Here is a 17,532-nt window from a genome sequence, read left to right as displayed (position 1 = left end):
AACATGCACACAACACAAATTTATAACAATGAACAGGTTGTTCTCTGTATGAAACAGACCAGGTTTACTTTACTGATTAAGAGAAATAAATATCTCCAGTACAAAGAGTGTAACGGTCAATTCAGCCACAGCTGGGAATGAGAGCGTCAGTGTTTGAGGCGGAGCTTACAGGACAACACGCATTCCATGCGTCACGTAGACACGCACGCAAGCAAGCGCGCTCTCTCTCTCGCGTACACACGCTTCCAGATACAATCATCTCCAATATTACAATATCGATTAACATCTGTCAGTTTTGAAAAAAAATCTGCTGAAACTAAAACCTGCTTGATATCTTCTGCATTCTTCATGTACATTAATGCTGGGGAAAAGAAACATTGGTCCAATGCAGCTGTCCAAATTTTCAAAAACGTTTGTTTTGTTGTAACTTTTTCTTTTCATACACTTAATATATATTTTTCTCTTCTGAATAAAATAAGAGCACAAATGTGGGACAGTCGGACTCTTAACATGCCACATTAAGTTACCATTATTCACAGAAGGGTCAATATATAACATTACAAAAAAAATCTCTTAATACTGTTAATGAAACTAGCTCATCTTCACAGCCATCGCTTGCATGGAGCAATGTGGCTCTGTACAGTTACTGGTTTTCATATTCACAGAAAAACACTCTCTCTCTTTTACAAACATTATAAACACGCTACAGAGGAGCTCAGTTGATAGGAAAGAGTCATTTCTGTACTGTTTGTGATGATGCATTAGGAAAGTAAACTGGCAAAATATAAAGAAATAAAACAATCTGCCATACAAGCACTTCAATTCAGGCAGGAAGTTCACTAAGAACTTTTAAACTAAACAAATGAACAGAAAAAGAGGGAAGCTAAGGGTATAGTTTATCCAAAAATGAAAATTTACCCTCATGTTGTTTCAACCTTATATGCCTATTTATTCTGTGGATCGCAAAAGGAGATGTTAGGCACAATGAAAGCCTCAGTCACCATTCAATTTCATTGCATCTTTGTTCCATACAATACAAGTTTACTGAGGCTAACATTTCATCCAACATCTCTACTCTTTCTTCCACAAGTTCCACAAAAGAAAGTTACAGGGGTTTGGAACAATATGAAGGTGAGTAAATCATACTTCAACTATCCCTTTAAGAAAATATGGTCCGGTTCTCAGTCAGACTGGTGAGGTCACATGGTTCCCGCTGGTCCAGTGTTTGTTTTCTACCATCTCTCTTCCGTCACATTAACCGGATGTGCTGTAGCAAGACCATAAACCATAAACGGTCATAGATTCATCCGAAGAACAGTGTTCCTAATGAAGCTGGAGCTTTCCGAATGCAACACGGTTGGGAAGGTCCCGTGGAGCAAGCTTGCTCAGCAAGCCCACAACTGTCAGTGTGCCATAGTCCTCACAGATAATGAACATTCCCATATCAGAGTGAGACAATGGAAGAAGCGTGGGTCTCTTTTGAAATGGTATGTTAAAATTTTAGGTTTGGAATTAGTATTTGGGAAGGGATCATTTTTGTCATTCAGTTTTTCTGCAAAATGGCTATGCCAGAAAAAACTGAATTAAATTCAAAACACACTTGTATAGGCACTCCATCTCTGTAAAATCAACACAACAACAAATAACAGTTGCAATGTTGACATTTCAACTGAATTATAATCACTTAAAAAAAAAAAGAAGAACAAACAAAATTATCAACATGGGACTGATGTGTCCATGGCAACCCGTGAGGGTCACCCAAGATTGAGGAAGTTACGAAAAGACAGTAGTCAATTAGCAGCAAAACAATCCCCCAATCAATAAATATATACACGTTTGCACGCGCTCACACACCCTAATCGTCACACAGGGGATGGGGTGGGGCGTCCAGACAAAGGGCGTTGGGCATTCTGGCTCAAGGCTGCATGCTGGAGGCGGGTCACTAGGGCGAGACAGACAGTAGGTTCGACCAATCCTCTTCATCTCGCATGCACAACAACAACACCTTCTCTCGGAGAGTAAGAGGGGGGCTAGTCAGTTAGCCTATACAACACAGTCACGGATTAAGAACCATCAACATGATCCGTTAAGTGTGTGTGTGTGTGTTTGTGTGAGGGTGTGTGTTCATGAGGGGCAAGTGTGTGAGGGAACACAGCTTAAAAAAGCATGCTCTGCCTTCTGTTCTTGCCATTTCCTGTGAGGAGAGAAAAAAAAGAAAAAGGAGGAGAGGTGAGAAAGGTGTACAGAGTTGCAAAACAATGCCAAAAATATAAACCCAGGTTTTAAAAAACACAACAAAATAAAATTTTATGAGTAAAAAAATGCCTCATTGACATAAGAAATGTGTCAAACTAAGACACACTAGAGGTCAATTGATATATGGCACAGGCTGATTAATCATCTGGTATTTGGATATTCAATTACCAGCATCAACTAAGGAGGCGTGTCTAGTGGTAAACCGATATGGGATTTGCAATGAGCGATATAATACTGATATGTACATAATACAACATAACGATGGATATTATGGCCAAAATGTTCTATTTTTGTAATCAATCCAGAGGGCATTTCACCAAAAAGTAAGATCTTTGTCCCCATGTGCACTTACAAACTGTAGTCTACCTTTTTTATGGTGGTTTTGGAGCAGCCATTCAAATTATATCGATATATGACTAGTTTACTGTGGATATAGATACTTGCTGTTGTTCTGGGACTAATTTGTCAACCAAATAGGCAATGCGTTTGAAGGTAGGCCTTAAAATACATCCACAGGTACACCTGCAATTTACTTCAATTAGCCTATTAGAAGCTAATTGGCTAATTACCTAAAGGCTTGGCATCATTTTCTGGAATTTTCCAAGCTATTTAAAGGCACAATTAACTTTGTGTATGTGAACTTCTGACCCATTGGAATTGTGGTATAGTCAATTAAAAGTAAAACAATATGTCAGTAAACAAGTAGTATTTTGTAAACAAAGTAGTTTGCTCATCTGAAATCTGTGGAGTGGTTAAAAACTGACTTCAACCTAAGTGTTTGTAAAGTTCTGACTTCAACTGTATGTATATAATACAACTTAATTACACTAAATGAGACAAAATTCTAAAATGAATTGATAACACTTATTTTACACAATATTTGCACAAAATGTACTTAAAAAAACATCAAAAGGAAATGTGCAGTATCTATTGACAAGATTATCAAAATGTTTTTACATTTTTGTCCTGACACAGTGGAAAGATGGCAATGTTAATCAATGGTCAATAGAGATTATCTAACCAAAATGGCTAAATATTGTCTGATTAAACTGTTTATGGCCAATCAGGTCCTTCTGGGCGATAATCAGAAGGTTTAGCTCTACTGATACAAATGGTATTATGCATAGGCATTACATGGCGCATCGGCCATTGAAAAAACCCATATTGGTGGAACACTGTAACATCCTTTGTGGAGATGCCCATACACATACCTGTCTCTGGATACGAGGAGTTTCGGTAGCCAGGGTCCCTCTGAAGCTGCACTTCCTTCAGTGTAAATATGGATATGTCTGCAGAATCACAGCACATCATAAGAATATGAGTATACGTGTGTGTTTGGAGGTGATTATGCAGTATTTCATGAATCCATCTATTTGTTTGTGTTGGCACTCACTCTCTGGCAGTGTGTGCACACGCATGCCCAGACTCTTGAAATGGGAGTGTTTCATCGATTCATCTGCAGAGATTCTCTTCTTGGACTCATACTATGGGAAATAAAAGGGGGGAAAAAAGTGGAAGGTGTTGTCAGATTAATAAAGAGTCAAATTAAGTTTGATGTTTATTGTAATATAATAAAATATAATCAGATATAATTGTGTCTATAACTGTATATTTTAATGCAGTCCATATTGTGGGGATTCTTACCCTTAAAAAGGACAACAACAATTCTATTCCTTCAGTATCCAACCTGGAGGGAGGGAGGGGAGAGAGAGAGAGAGAGAGAGAGAGAGAGAGAGAGAGAGAGAGAGATGTGACCATCAGCAGGTTGACAAATTAGACTGGCAAACGAAAGGAAGGAAATTGACTGCCTCTGAAATTCCACAGGATATCCTGCTTTCCTGGCATGCACACACACAAGTTTCTAACATACACCAGGACATACACAAACTTTCCCACACTAACAACAGCATGCACACATACACACAGGTCATGGTCATTTGCTCTGAGTGACAAGACAAACACACAAAGGTAACGGCAAATTCACTGAATAAACAAACATAACAAATACATTAGACAACATGTTATTTAAAAAGGAAATGTACTGCCTGTTCTCAAACACACACACACATTTAAAAGTACCTGGGTGCATGATTGATGAAGGGCTGAGGCTTGTATTTGGGGAAGTTGTAAGACTTGAACTCTTCGATGGACGAGATACCGGGCCAGTTGTCCTCTGTAGGTGTACCTGTTTAAGAACAATCATGAAAAACGTATTAACCCTGTTAACATTTTAGCAATGTTTGAGGCCGTTAACTACAACGATAACTAAAAAAATTAAAAACAACATTGAAAAACTGAAACTAAATATATAAATGTTCATGGCTCTGAAAATAACTAAACTAAACCAAAAATAAATAATCTTGAATAATATTTAGTTTTCGTTTTTGTTGCAGTATGTTTTTAAACCTTTAAACCGGCCATTACCATGACATGAAGATGCCACTAGACGGCAATAATAGACAAACTATTGACCTCATTGCATTAGCAACAAAGCGAGAATCACTACCATCACAGAGATAAGCAAAGCACATGCTAGTCCTGTCTGGGCTCAAACTACATGTAGATAATGTCGATTCGGAGTACTCTGACACTGATGCTGATGAGGAGGGTAAGGATTATATAAACAGTTTCTCTCATTAGTATTGTTAAAATTACTAGACTGTTGAGAATTACTGTTGCCAAAATAATTTTTTTTAGAATTTATTTATTTTTTAAAGTTATTGTATGCATGTACGTGATCAGTCTTGGGTAAATTACACCAAAAAAATGTATTAATTACTAATTATATCTGTCTGAAAAGTAATTAAATTACTCACTACTTTTCGAAAACCCATATCAACTTTGACCAGATGGACAATAAAAGGACAGACATCCAATTATTCTTTTAATTCTTTCAAATAAATCCCATAACATCAAATACATTATTCTTCAACTGTTCTTAAACTGTTCCTAAATGGTAAATAAAATCTGTAACTCAAAATCTTTTCTATCTCTTTTTATAATTGGCTTTATTTCGTGTAAGCATCGTAGGCAACATTCAGAACAGTATAGTAACAGTAAACAGTTTTAAAAAGGCACAACGGCCCTTCAGCAAACCAGAACAGAAGGGAAATAATATTGGCTCACAGTTTTATCATGCACTGACCAGGGCGGATATAGGCATGGGCGACATGGGCAGTTTTGTCGCGGGGCACCACCCCCGGTCAACAACTTTGAGGCGGTGGTACCCCATTTTCCATTTATCCCTTAACATAAATACTAAAACTTAAATAAAAACTAAATGTACTGGAAAAAACAAACTAATCTTAGATAATCTAAACGTAAACTAAACTAAATTGGAGTGACAAATTGAAAATGAAATAGAAATAAAAACTATTATAAACTTGAAAAACACAGTAACATCTTTCTAAACTGTTAACATCTCTAAACAACACCCTCAAAAACAATGCAAGACTTTACAAAAAACAAATGTTCATCTACTAAATTCATGTACTTCAACAGTTTTATGCAAAGAGTACTCTTTATTATCAGTTGCCATTTGTAATTTATCAAACTACTAGAGATGTACCCATATGGAATTTTAGCCGATAGCTATTATTTGTTCCTATGGTAACACCAACGAATACAATGCCCGATATTAGAAATCCATTCTGTTTTGTCTATTGTTGTTTTTAGTTTTCACACTAATGTTGCTAGAAGCATGTAATTGACAACTTTACATGCTTCAGTGCTGCAGATTATTGCTGTAGATTAGCATAGAAAAGGAAAATACTATTTTAATTGATGAAAAAAGCCCTGATATGCATTCAATATCTGACGATTGCAAGTGAATAAAAAAATATATATATTTTCTGCTACCAATATGATCATTGATATAGATATTTTGGTTCCCTTACCAATTTAGATTTGCTGAAGATATCACATTAATGTTAATAATTGTTGGAAGGAGAAAGATGACTGATGTGTTTAATCCTTCGATTCACTTGTTTATTTGACTATAATAAAAGCACTAGTGGAAAAATGCAACATTATTTTGAAACTTTCCATAGAAAGTATGAGCAGTGGAACTCATCAGGCGAGTGTCAGCCGGACAGGATTTCATCTGAACTGCAGTAACCTATCATGTGATCTCACAGTTTCCATGCAAAAGCCTGTGTGTGTGGTTGACAAGCATGGCACAACTCAGATGACTGCAGTTTGTTTTTGAAGCAGGTGAGAGCCACTTCCTAGTCTGAATGCTATGAAATAAGCAGTTTGTGTGTTGAGTGTCGTAATGTCTGGAGTGGAAGTGTGTGTTTCATCACACAGGCTCTGAATTGAATCGTTTAGTTTGAGGGCTGGACGCAAACATGAGAGATCGTGTCTGCTCACCCAGTAATCGAAAGATTAGATGCAGCTCATCTTCAACGGTGGATCCGGGAAAGAGTGGCCGACCAGCAGCCATTTCATAAAATATACATCCAACACCCCTGAGAGAGAGGGTAAAAAAATAGAAACATTCTCTGCAGACAAAAGGGAGAGGGTTGAATCTAAATGAATCTTAATGATGAATCTTGAATGACCCCTACTACAACACACACTTTACTTACCACATATCGATCTGTGTGGAGTACTCAGAGGATCCCAGTAGTACATCAGGAGGTCTGTACCATAAGGTCACCACCTCATTAGAGTACGTCTTAGTGGGGACAGACTTGGCTCGCGCCAGACCTACAAACACAAACAGTTGGAGGGAGATAAATAAAATTACTTTATCCAAGAACAGTATACATTATTTAAGTATCATTAAACTAATCAATAAATATTTAATGCAATATGTAAGGAACAATGTACAGCACTAATCCACATATTGACGGTAATGCGATTATGAAGTATTTTAAAAGCTTTAATTAGTACTTAATGAAGTCTTAAAAGGATGGTTCACCCCAAAATCTCATCATTTACTCAACCTTAAGCCATTCCAGATATGTATGGCTTTTATCTTCTGCTGAACACAAGCAAAGATTTTTAGAAGAATATTTCAGCTCTGTGAGTCTTCACAATGCATGTGAATGGTGACCAAAATTTTTAAGCTCCAAAATGCATACAAAGGCTGCATAAAGTAATACATAAGACTCCAGTGGTTAAATATAATTCTTCAGAAATAATATGATAAATGTGGCTGAGAAACAGAATCAGTTTTTCTATAAATTCTTCTCCCTGCCCAGTAGGTGGCGATATGCAAAATAAAAAAAGTCATACACATCTGGGATGGCATTAGGGTGAGTAGGGTAAGAGTCTTTTCATTTTTGGGTAAACCATCCCTTTAAACGTGATTGTTGTCCTCTGGAAAGTGAAAAATGCAGTGTTCTCCAAAATTGTGCACTGGTGTGGATTCAAATGCAAATGTCTGCGCTCACATGTAGTACACAAGCAGAAGACACAAAACAGCAGGCAACATTTTTAGTTAATGTGAGTAAAAACACCAAAGCATCAGAAAGGTCACAATAGGCTTTTCTTGGACATTAAACGTACCAAAATCAGCGAGTTTGAGTTCTCCTCTCTCATTAATGAGCAGGTTTTGTGGTTTCAGGTCCCTGTGCAAAACCTTGCGTCTGTGGCAGTACGCCAGTCCTCGCAAAATCTGGAACAGGAAAATCTACAACCACACATTACTACAGGTTACAAAACCAAAAACACAATGTTTTATTTTTTTTTGTTATTGTGGTTTTTGCATGGCAGTGTAACAAACCACCAGTTTATGTTGTCTGAACTATTGTTCTTATAAAATAAATAGCTTTACTACTGCAACCAACATATATTACACAGATATAGTACTTACCTTAACATTGTGCATACTCATGATGTTCCCACAGTCATCCATGTATTGCTTCAGATCTTTATCCTGTGGGAAGACAAAGAAAAATTAATTAATAATGCAAAGAAGGGCTAAAAGAACAGGGTGGAACAAACCAAGAAAGGGGAAGTTCTCTCACCAGGTACTCAAAAACAAGAGTGAGGGATTTGTCTGTGTGGACGATGTCATGAAGTGTGACAATGTTGGCGTGCTTTAAATCCTTCAGTAACGACACTAAAAGAAAGAGTGGGAGGAAGAGACCAAACAAATTACTCGTGTGTAAACTAAATACTGGTTGATTAGGGCAAAATTTACCTAGGAATCCAGAGGAGCATGGGAAAGAGATAAAGTTTACACCTCACCCTCTCTAATAGCCGTGCATGGCGCTCCCTCCTCGTGCTCCAATCGGATTTCTTTCAGAGCTACGAGGTTGTCAGTCAATTTACTCCGCCCCTTGAAGACAGTGGCATATGTCCCCTATGATACAATAATGAGTAAAATTTTATTTGGATGCATTTAAAAAAATATTTTACAACTTTGCACTTTCAGTGCTTGGGCCCCACTTTTGAGTTATCGCCACCAATAGTTCAAAAGATAATCCACACTTTGTGCTGACTCTAAACTCGGCATATATCTTTGCCATGGCTGAGATGTGTCAGAGTGGCACAGTGGTTAGTGTTGGACTACGGATCAAAAGGTTGTGAGTTCAACTTCAGTAAAGACTGATTTAAAAAATTGTGCTTGATACTACGTAGTAGATACTACATTGATAATTCCTGCTTGAATTCATAGCCACTTAGCATTAAAATCAACATATTCTCAGCTATTGTTTTTACTCTCATTTTGGAACGTGTCTTTGGAATTGTTGAGATATGTCAATTGAGTGGCCTACTGGTTAAAGCATTGGGTTATGGCTCAAAAGATTGTGAGTTCAAGTCCAGCAAAGTGTGCTTTAAAAAATTGTGCTTCTGATCTTCCTGTTGTGCTTGCTACTACTGCAGGTTGGACTAAATTGCATAATTCCTGCTGGAATTCAAATCCACTTGGCTGTAACAAAACGTTCTCAGCAATTGTTTTCAACTCTTCGCTTGGACAGTCTCTTTAGCATTGCTAAGCAGTGTCAGCTGAATGGCTGAGTGGTTAAAGCTTTGGAATGAAGTTCAAAAGGTTGTGAGTCTGAGTCTAGCAAAGAAATTCAATTAAATTTTTACTACTGTTGACCTCTGAGTTTTCAAGTTATGCTTTCAACAGTGTAGGCTGTACTTCACTGCAAAATTCCTGCTTCAATATTCCATTTTCAATTTGATTAAAAAGTCATATATATTTTAAAAGGAGTGTCAGATTTTAAAGAAAATTGGAATGCATCATCTACATCATGACCTGAGGATAACTGATAAGTTTTGAGAAAGCACTAACTATAGTTCAAAAAATAATCCACAATTATTTGCCAAGTCTAACCTTGCCATGTTTCTTTACCATCAGCCTGACTTATAAACTGTCCCTTTGGTGACTGTCAGTGTTGTAGTGGACTGTGCACTGACCTGTTGAACGGAAAGTTGTAGGCTCAAATGTTGTGTGTGTTTGGGCTTTATGTCATATGTGATCTTTGGGTTGTAGGCGATACTTGCAATTTCGGTGCTTGACCCTGTAATTGTTGCTTGCAGCTATATTTGTTGTTATTATTATTATTAATAACAATAACAATAACAACAACACCATTAATAATAATTATATTATATTAATATATATATATTTTTTAAACAAAAGTAAATGTATTTCAGTCATAATTTCTTAACTTTAAAACCTGGTGCTCTTATTTTGACAGAACACTCCAGGAAGACGATGACCTTGGAGTGTCAGTGTGTGGGCTAGTTCGAAGTAGTTTAAAATACATTTCTTTCAAAATCTGGTGAATTGCTCATCCCACTTCGATCCCAATGCATATTATAAGCGAACCAAACTATTGAGCACTATCAGCCTGCACATGCTATGTGTGTGTGTGTGTGTGTGTGTGTGTGTGTGTGTGTGTGTGTGTGTGATGCGCCCTGCACATGCAGACAAAATATATTTTATTAAATGCAGCCTTTTGAGATTCACAAAGCTATCATATGTCTTCAAGACACTTTAAATAAAATGCACGAGTCATGAGGATTACTTTAATGGTACTTTTAAGGTTATTTTATGCCACTTTTAAGCTTGACGGTAACAAGCATGTCTACAACACAATTTTGAAATTGGAAAGTGTTTGTCAGACCGATACCCGATCCGGTTAAAATTGTCAGTATAGGAACCGATACCGATCCATGTATCGGATTGGTGCATCCCTACAGCATACTTGCACTAAGTGAACATTTAAAACGTCAGTATGCTAGACTGTTGTCACATGACTATATTGATTTTTTAATTTGTCATCTCAGTTTTGGCAGTCTGTTTATGTCAAGAAAGACATCTTAGAAATTGAAAACTGTATCTCATGCAGTATGCTCTGGTTATATACTATAAATACTGCATACTAAAATCAAAATAGCACATAGTATGCCAATACAAACAGAACTTTAGATGAATGAATGTTACATTTATATAGCACTTTTCTGACACTATTCTCAAAGCACTTTATATAGTAAACAGGACTCTCCTCACCCACCACCAGTGAGCAGCATCCACCTGGATGATGCGACAGCAGCCATAGTGCAACAGTATGCTCACTACACACCAGCTATTGGTGGAGAGTAGAGAGTACAGCCAACTAATGGATGGGGATTATTAGGAGGCCAATGGGGGTAATTTGGCCAGGACAACAGGGTTACACCCCTACTCTTTTCAAGAAGTGTCTAAGGATTTTCTAATGACCACAGAGGGTCAGAACCTCAGCTTAACATCTCATCTGAAGGACAGAGCCTTTTTACAGTATATTGTCCCCATCGCTATACTGGGGCATTAGGGCCCACAGTGACTGCAGGGTGAGAACCTCCAGCTGGCCTCCCTAACACCTCTTCCAGCAGCAACCTTAGTTTTCCCCAGGAGGTATCCCATCCAGGTACTGACCAGGCTCAACCCTGCTTAACTTCAGTGGGTAACCAGTCTTGAGCTACAGGGTGATATGGCTGCTGACAATAGAGACTTCGGAACTTTTGTATAGGCTCACCTCTCCCAACTTGTCAAGTTTTATGTAGGTCTCCAGCTTCCCAAACCCGATTTCAGACTGTAAACAGAGAAATGAGAGAGACAGAGGGAGAGAGATATTGTGTTATTAATGCAATCTGGTTAATTCTGAACAGGCCTGCATGTGTTCAAAAGACCTTATCAGTTAGAATCATGTGTTTGAAGTGCTGCTCTGATATCTGAAACCAAAATTAACCATCACACTCACCCACACACTATATTTGCTCATATGTGCACCAGGGGTCACTTAAATCTCAAGATAAGTAGAAACCCGCTCTCTCTCTCTCTCTCTCTCACACACACACACACACACACACACACACACACACACACACACACACACACACACACACAAGGATTGGACAGGGGACAAGATAGACGGATGACAGCTAAGAACAATGGATGCAAAGAAGCCTCAGTCACTAATGCAGGGGGCTTTTCACATGCAAAACCCCTGTGTATGCAACCTACAGACAAAGAACGTGGTATGTGTCTTTGTGCTCCACTGAGAGTACTACGACACAATGTACACAGTGACACTGGGTTTCTCGTTTAACAGCATGACTCCATGGTGAGTTTGAGTAGAAAAGCTTTCTGTGCAATGTGCACTCATTACCAAACATAACAATCATTTACTCTGTAAAACTTAATTCCTTTATGATTTATTCACCTTCGCTACTTTTATGGGGCTTTTTGATCACCGTATACCTATATTGTATGAAAAAGAGCAGCATAAACATTCTGTCTAAAATCTCATTGTATTAAGAAAGTAATAAATGTTTGGAAAGCATAAGTGTGAGTACATGATACACATTTAATTTTTAAGTGAAATACTTCTTTAAATTGCGCTAAACCACACGGTTTATTAAATAGCACTTGTTGTTTCTTCTTCTTAACATTGAAAACCTAAAAGCCGTGTCACAGTTTTAAACCCTGGTAGAGGGAACAGTTTACATAAACCTTACTAATTCAACCTCAGGCTAGGATTTATTAACCTACTGCAGAATACAATTATCTCACATCCATTTATGTCAATTTAGAATCTTGTTATGACAGATAGAGCAACATAATTGACATGCTATGTTGTTTGCAGTGTGGTTGTTAGGTAGATGTCCCATCATGTTCTTCTCCTGATATGCTCAAACAAATAGATATGGTGAGTGCTTTGCATCTGAGATTAAACTATTATAATAAGGAGTTTCATGTTTGCGAGATAGAGAATGTAATTATTGCTCAAAAACATATGTTTCTGGAGGCACATTGCATTTTAAACCTTCATGTAGTACCAGCTTTACAAAGACATCCTTAGAGATGATCTAAGAGTTTATGCAAGTAAACAAACACACACACACATACACTCCTCTCTCTAAACTCTCTCTCTCTCTCTCTCTCTCTCTCTCTCACTCACTCACACAAACACACACACACACTCACCAGGGAAGCTCTACGTGATCGCCGGCTGAGGGGTTGGTCAAACGGTGGGCTGCTCAACTGAAGCTTTTCCAGGTAACCGTCAGGAATCCGGATATCAGCAGGCAATGACAGACGTTTATTCAGGTCCTGAGAAATCACACACACACACACACACACACACACACACACACACACACACACACACACACACACACACACACACACACACACACACACACACACGCAAACAAGTCAGTCACAAGGGCCAAAATTAGGGCACTTCTTATCAAAGCATAAGTCAAATTAATAATTGATGCTTGGTGACCAATTTTCATTTAGCGCATGTGTCTAATTTAAAGGCAGTCTGTGTGCATGACTGCATAAACCTCTTCTCAAACCAAAGCATTAGCATCTTCCAAAAATAGCCCTCCATCATGCTCTGAATGTCTTCCATTTACAACTCTCTCTATCTCTATCTCTCGCCTTTCCACCCACACAAACGCTAAAGAAGCATGAACTGTACTGCACTATGAACATGTATCTGTACCATGTCTAGATTCTATATATATTTTAAAAAAAAACTTGAATCTGGCAAATGCATAAAAACTGTATCAAATACTAAATAAATATATGTTCCAAAAAGGTATGTCTGGCTTGTCAAAATAGAAAACGCCAATATTTTGATATTTAAATGAGATCTGTGAACTAGTGCTGGGCTGTATATATAATATTTATGAAATATTCAATATTAGTTTATTAGCTATATAAAATAAACCAACATCGTCAAATGTGCAATTTTTTGAATGCACTTTTTATTTGGCAATTGAGTTTTGTAAAGGCTGCATCAGTAGAACTAATTAATACCCACTTCTTTTGATTTGTGAATATGAGAGCTCTAAATATATATATATTGGAATAGTATCTCTAATTTAAACTTTAGAAGCAAAAAAAGTTGATAAAAATTAGGAATTTTGGTTCATTTATGCAAATCAGTTTAATTTGTGAGAATAAAAAATGTCCCGGCGTGGTATTTGTCAGGTATTAAAATGTTTTATTAAAAAAATATATAGGTAAAATGTTGCTGTTTAGTATTACTGTGTATTTTTATAATGGTGCATACACATCACAATGATTAAAATCTTGTCCTTGCTTACTGAAAAACTGCATGGCAAAGCCTTTTTATTTTTAAATATTTCAGTTATTGTAGGTTATGGTTTCTCTGATTGAAAATAATCCTTTTAAGCCATTTCTGATAAAAAAAAAAAAAACATTAATACTGAGATATACTGTATATTGAATATCAATTCAGTGTCACTGCAGTAATCTCATTCATACAGCAGGGGGCAAAAGAACATCAAAGACAGAGACTGGGCAATAAACGGTCAAATAACTAGTTTGGACAGATGTTTGCAATTAAAACCTCAGAATAGGCTTTAAATGCTTTATGTAGCAAGACTGCAGAGTGTGACGTGAATGGTTTGATGTATTCAGGTTAATTCTGATATCCTCTCTGAATGCTATTCAAACAGTTTTGTTTCCCTCAATTTTTACAGCAGAAAATAGAGAATAGAGTGTGAATAACAAAGCATGGAAAGGAGTGAGAAAGAACAAGTATAGTTAGGACAGCAGAACGGGCTCATCAACTTTTAAAAGGAAGAAGAAAATTCTATATATTTTATTGTTGACATCAAAGGCTGTGTGTCAATTCAAGCTCCTCAGTGCAAATTCATCTGTCATTTGGTTGAAGCTAAAAATAACTGCAGATGCCAACATAGACAGGTAGCAGAAATGTCATAAAAAACCATGAACAAAACCACACTAGATATGGGTTATGTTTGGTTTGGAGTTGGGTCGCTACTTTATATTCAAGGTAAGATCTGGACATGAAGCAAAACTTGATGCCTTATACCATCTGTACACCATTGCCCACAAACCAACACATTTCTTAAGATGTCTCATTAAAGAACCAGTGCGGAGGAAGAGGAAGACAGAAGCGAGTACTGAGAGAGAAGAGAGAGAGAACTGAAAGAGGAATCCCTCCACCTACCCAAAGCAAAAAATAAAGCTTTTAGTAGTGACACATCACAGCCCAATATAAAGCTTTCAGGGTACAACACATAAACGCATGGTTTCTGCTGCCTTGAATAACTGAGCATGTGGTGAGATTGTGGTGGTGATTAATTTATGGACACACATAGTTGTCTTACCTCCATGGATATGCGCCGGTGTGATCTGGTGCGGAGACACACACCGGTGGGCGACTGAACTTCATCTGAGGATGTCCCCGAGGCCTGATCGCTCTCTCCGTCAGAACCCATCTTCAGATTCTCATGAACAATGTCTGGGAGAGAGGATAGGGAGGTTAGGAAATGAACTGCATGATACAGGAGTTTTTAGATTGCAGAGGTCTAAGGGAAGGCAGCTACTGGCCCTCTAACTTCTGAGAAGTGTTAGCTTGTACATATATGTGGCTTAACTGGCTTAATGTATGTACTTCGCTGTTGATGGGAAAGTTCATACTTTTGTATATATGGTAAGCTAGTATGGCAGTTAAAGGACATACTACCATGTCAAAGTTGCATTGCTGCATTGCTGTAACCGTGATTTGTACTTTTTTTTTTATAAAAGAGGGATGAGTCAAAACTATTTTATGTGGATTTTATGTATTTTATTAACATTATACCACAAATGCTGTTGATTGAGCTTAATTATTGAAACCAGAACATTCCAGAAAATCCAACAACAAAAGAATTTCTAGATATTTAAAGAACTTTAAAATGGCTTTTTAAAAAAGCATTTACCAATAACATTTCTTAATCCTTCAGTCAATTAAGCTAAAAACAAATGTCATTAGGCAGCTAAACACAAGGAAGCAATCAATAAACATTTGACTTAAATGTAAGATACACCCCTTTGACGCATGATGACTGCCAGCAAAAGTTATTAGAGAGTAATTTTAGCAGAAAGACACACTTTATCAACATTAATATTAAATTGTGTTGTGTGCAAAATTTGGCCAAAAACTTTTACAACTTTGAAAATATCCTGGGAACATACCATATATGCACTTTCTGCATTGAATAATTTGGAAAGCAAAAATGCTGATCTCACATACTATATGGAGCAAATATATGTGAATTGGGATTCAGCCTGTGTGCAGATGTTGCAAAAGTAGCATGTGATTTCCCAATTCCAATGAAAGACCTTATTCATTCTCATTCATCCACACGCACACACACACACCTGTGTACATACAGTGGTCTATGTACAGCATAAGAGGTTGCACCTCTGTTAATAATTCTCCAGCAGTTCATCATATTCAACAGCCACATTAATCATGAAAAACACTTGAACATGACATGGACACACACACTAAACTTACATTCATCTACGCCACGATTTCCAAAGAAAGAGGAAGAGATATGGACAACTCAGAAAAAAGAAATCTGACAAGGCATACAGCATGTACTGTTCCATGTGCATTTTGTTTGTACACAAATGTATGTGTGTGGACACTGAACTGTGTCCTCAACTATTCTCTATTACATAAAAGTATGATCCTGCTTATCGAAGCTGGCCAATGGGTCAAATGATGATGTAATCAGGGTTTCTAAACTGCACAAACACAAACTGAAAAACAGCTAGGAATTAAGAGTACTCATGTTCATGTACTTGTGCTTGTCTGTACAGTACTCGGAAAAGAGATGGACTAAAAGCAATGGAGCACAAAACCTGTTCTAGAAGAACAAGGATATTCCTTACAAAAGAAAGCTGTGAGCTACAGTCTATAGGTGTTGTCATGACTCTGTAGTTTTATGGCAGGCTGCTTGCAGCACCACGGCTACCTCCTTCCTGTCCTCATAAGACAGCGTCCCCAGGGGTGACTCATCAGTCCGATCTTTTATCTGGCTGAGGCAATAAAAAGCACCTCCCCTGAGGGCCTTCCATTACAGAACAGAGCTGTCCACTGTCTCTCTCCTCTGATGTCTTCAGATAAGAGGGGAAAAGGAGGATAGGGGTTAACTGTCCTAGTCATATTTTACCCCAAATCAAAAGAAAAATGTATGATATTTTGCATAAAGAAAATTAGGCCTATTTTAGGACCATTATTTTTATACAGTTGAAGTCAGAAGTTAACATACAATTAGGTTGAAGTCAATAAAACAAATATTTAAACCACTCCACAGATTTAATATTAGGCTTAATATTTAGGACATCTATTTTGTGCATGATATGAGTAATTTTTCCAACAATTGTTTAAACACAGATTGTTTCACTTTTAATTGACTGTATCACAATTCCAGTGGATCAAGTTAACTGTGCCTTTATGAAGCTTGGATAATTCCAGAAAATAACGTCAAGCCTTTAGTCAATTAGCCAATTATGTTATGAAAGGAAGTGTGCTGAATTGGAGGTGTACCTACGGATGTATTTTAAGATCTACCTTCAAACTCATGGGAAAATAAAAAAAATCAGCCAAGACCTCAGTTTGCAAGTGCAGATGTGGACAAAGATCTTACTTTTTGGAGTAATCTTCTCTAGTCTGGTGAACAAATATTGAACTGTTTGGCCATAATGACCATCGTTATGTTTGAAGGAAAAAGGGTGATGCTTGCAAGCCGAAGAACACCATCCCAACCATGAAGCATGGGGGTGGCAGCTTCATGTTGTGGGGGTGCTTTGCTCTAGGAGGGACTAGTTCACTATACAAAATAGATGGCATCATGAGGAAGGCAATGTATGTGGATATATGTGAACATCTCAAGACATCAGCCAGGAAGTTAATGCTTAGTCGAAAATGGGTCTTCCAAATGGACAATGACCCCAAGCATAACTAAAAGTTGTGGCAAAATGGCTTAAGGACA

At 37.5% G+C, this 17,532-nt stretch overlaps 1 protein-coding gene across 2 annotated transcripts in view; it reads right to left on the bottom strand.

Annotated features, from left to right (window-relative positions):
• Positions 1-22: 22 nt before the first annotated feature.
• The window catches only part of cdk17 (cyclin-dependent kinase 17), a 78,249-nt gene continuing 60,739 nt past the window's right edge, over positions 23-17,532 (bottom strand). The window contains exons 1-15 of one of the 2 annotated variants that reach the window (XM_052118204.1): positions 16,050-16,142; positions 14,875-15,008; positions 12,689-12,814; positions 11,238-11,294; positions 8,455-8,569; positions 8,232-8,326; positions 8,078-8,140; positions 7,771-7,894; positions 6,846-6,966; positions 6,628-6,725; positions 4,336-4,441; positions 3,901-3,943; positions 3,650-3,740; positions 3,468-3,545; positions 23-2,194 (exon numbers count right to left, since the gene is read on the bottom strand). In XM_052118204.1, the coding sequence (XP_051974164.1) occupies positions 2,157-2,194; positions 3,468-3,545; positions 3,650-3,740; positions 3,901-3,943; positions 4,336-4,441; positions 6,628-6,725; positions 6,846-6,966; positions 7,771-7,894; positions 8,078-8,140; positions 8,232-8,326; positions 8,455-8,569; positions 11,238-11,294; positions 12,689-12,814; positions 14,875-14,985 (1,266 nt within the window). In that variant the 5' untranslated portion in view covers positions 14,986-15,008; positions 16,050-16,142 and the 3' untranslated portion in view covers positions 23-2,156. Of the gene's footprint in view, positions 2,195-3,467; positions 3,546-3,649; positions 3,741-3,900; positions 3,944-4,335; positions 4,442-6,627; positions 6,726-6,845; positions 6,967-7,770; positions 7,895-8,077; positions 8,141-8,231; positions 8,327-8,454; positions 8,570-11,237; positions 11,295-12,688; positions 12,815-14,874; positions 15,009-16,049; positions 16,143-17,532 lie in introns of those variants that run through there. The other variant, XM_052118203.1, reaches the window with a different exon arrangement.

This window comes from Xyrauchen texanus, chromosome 45 (assembly GCF_025860055.1).
Source record: "Xyrauchen texanus isolate HMW12.3.18 chromosome 45, RBS_HiC_50CHRs, whole genome shotgun sequence".
Taxonomy (NCBI): Eukaryota; Metazoa; Chordata; class Actinopteri; order Cypriniformes; family Catostomidae; genus Xyrauchen; species Xyrauchen texanus.
This window is presented reverse-complemented; position numbering and strand designations above follow the sequence as displayed.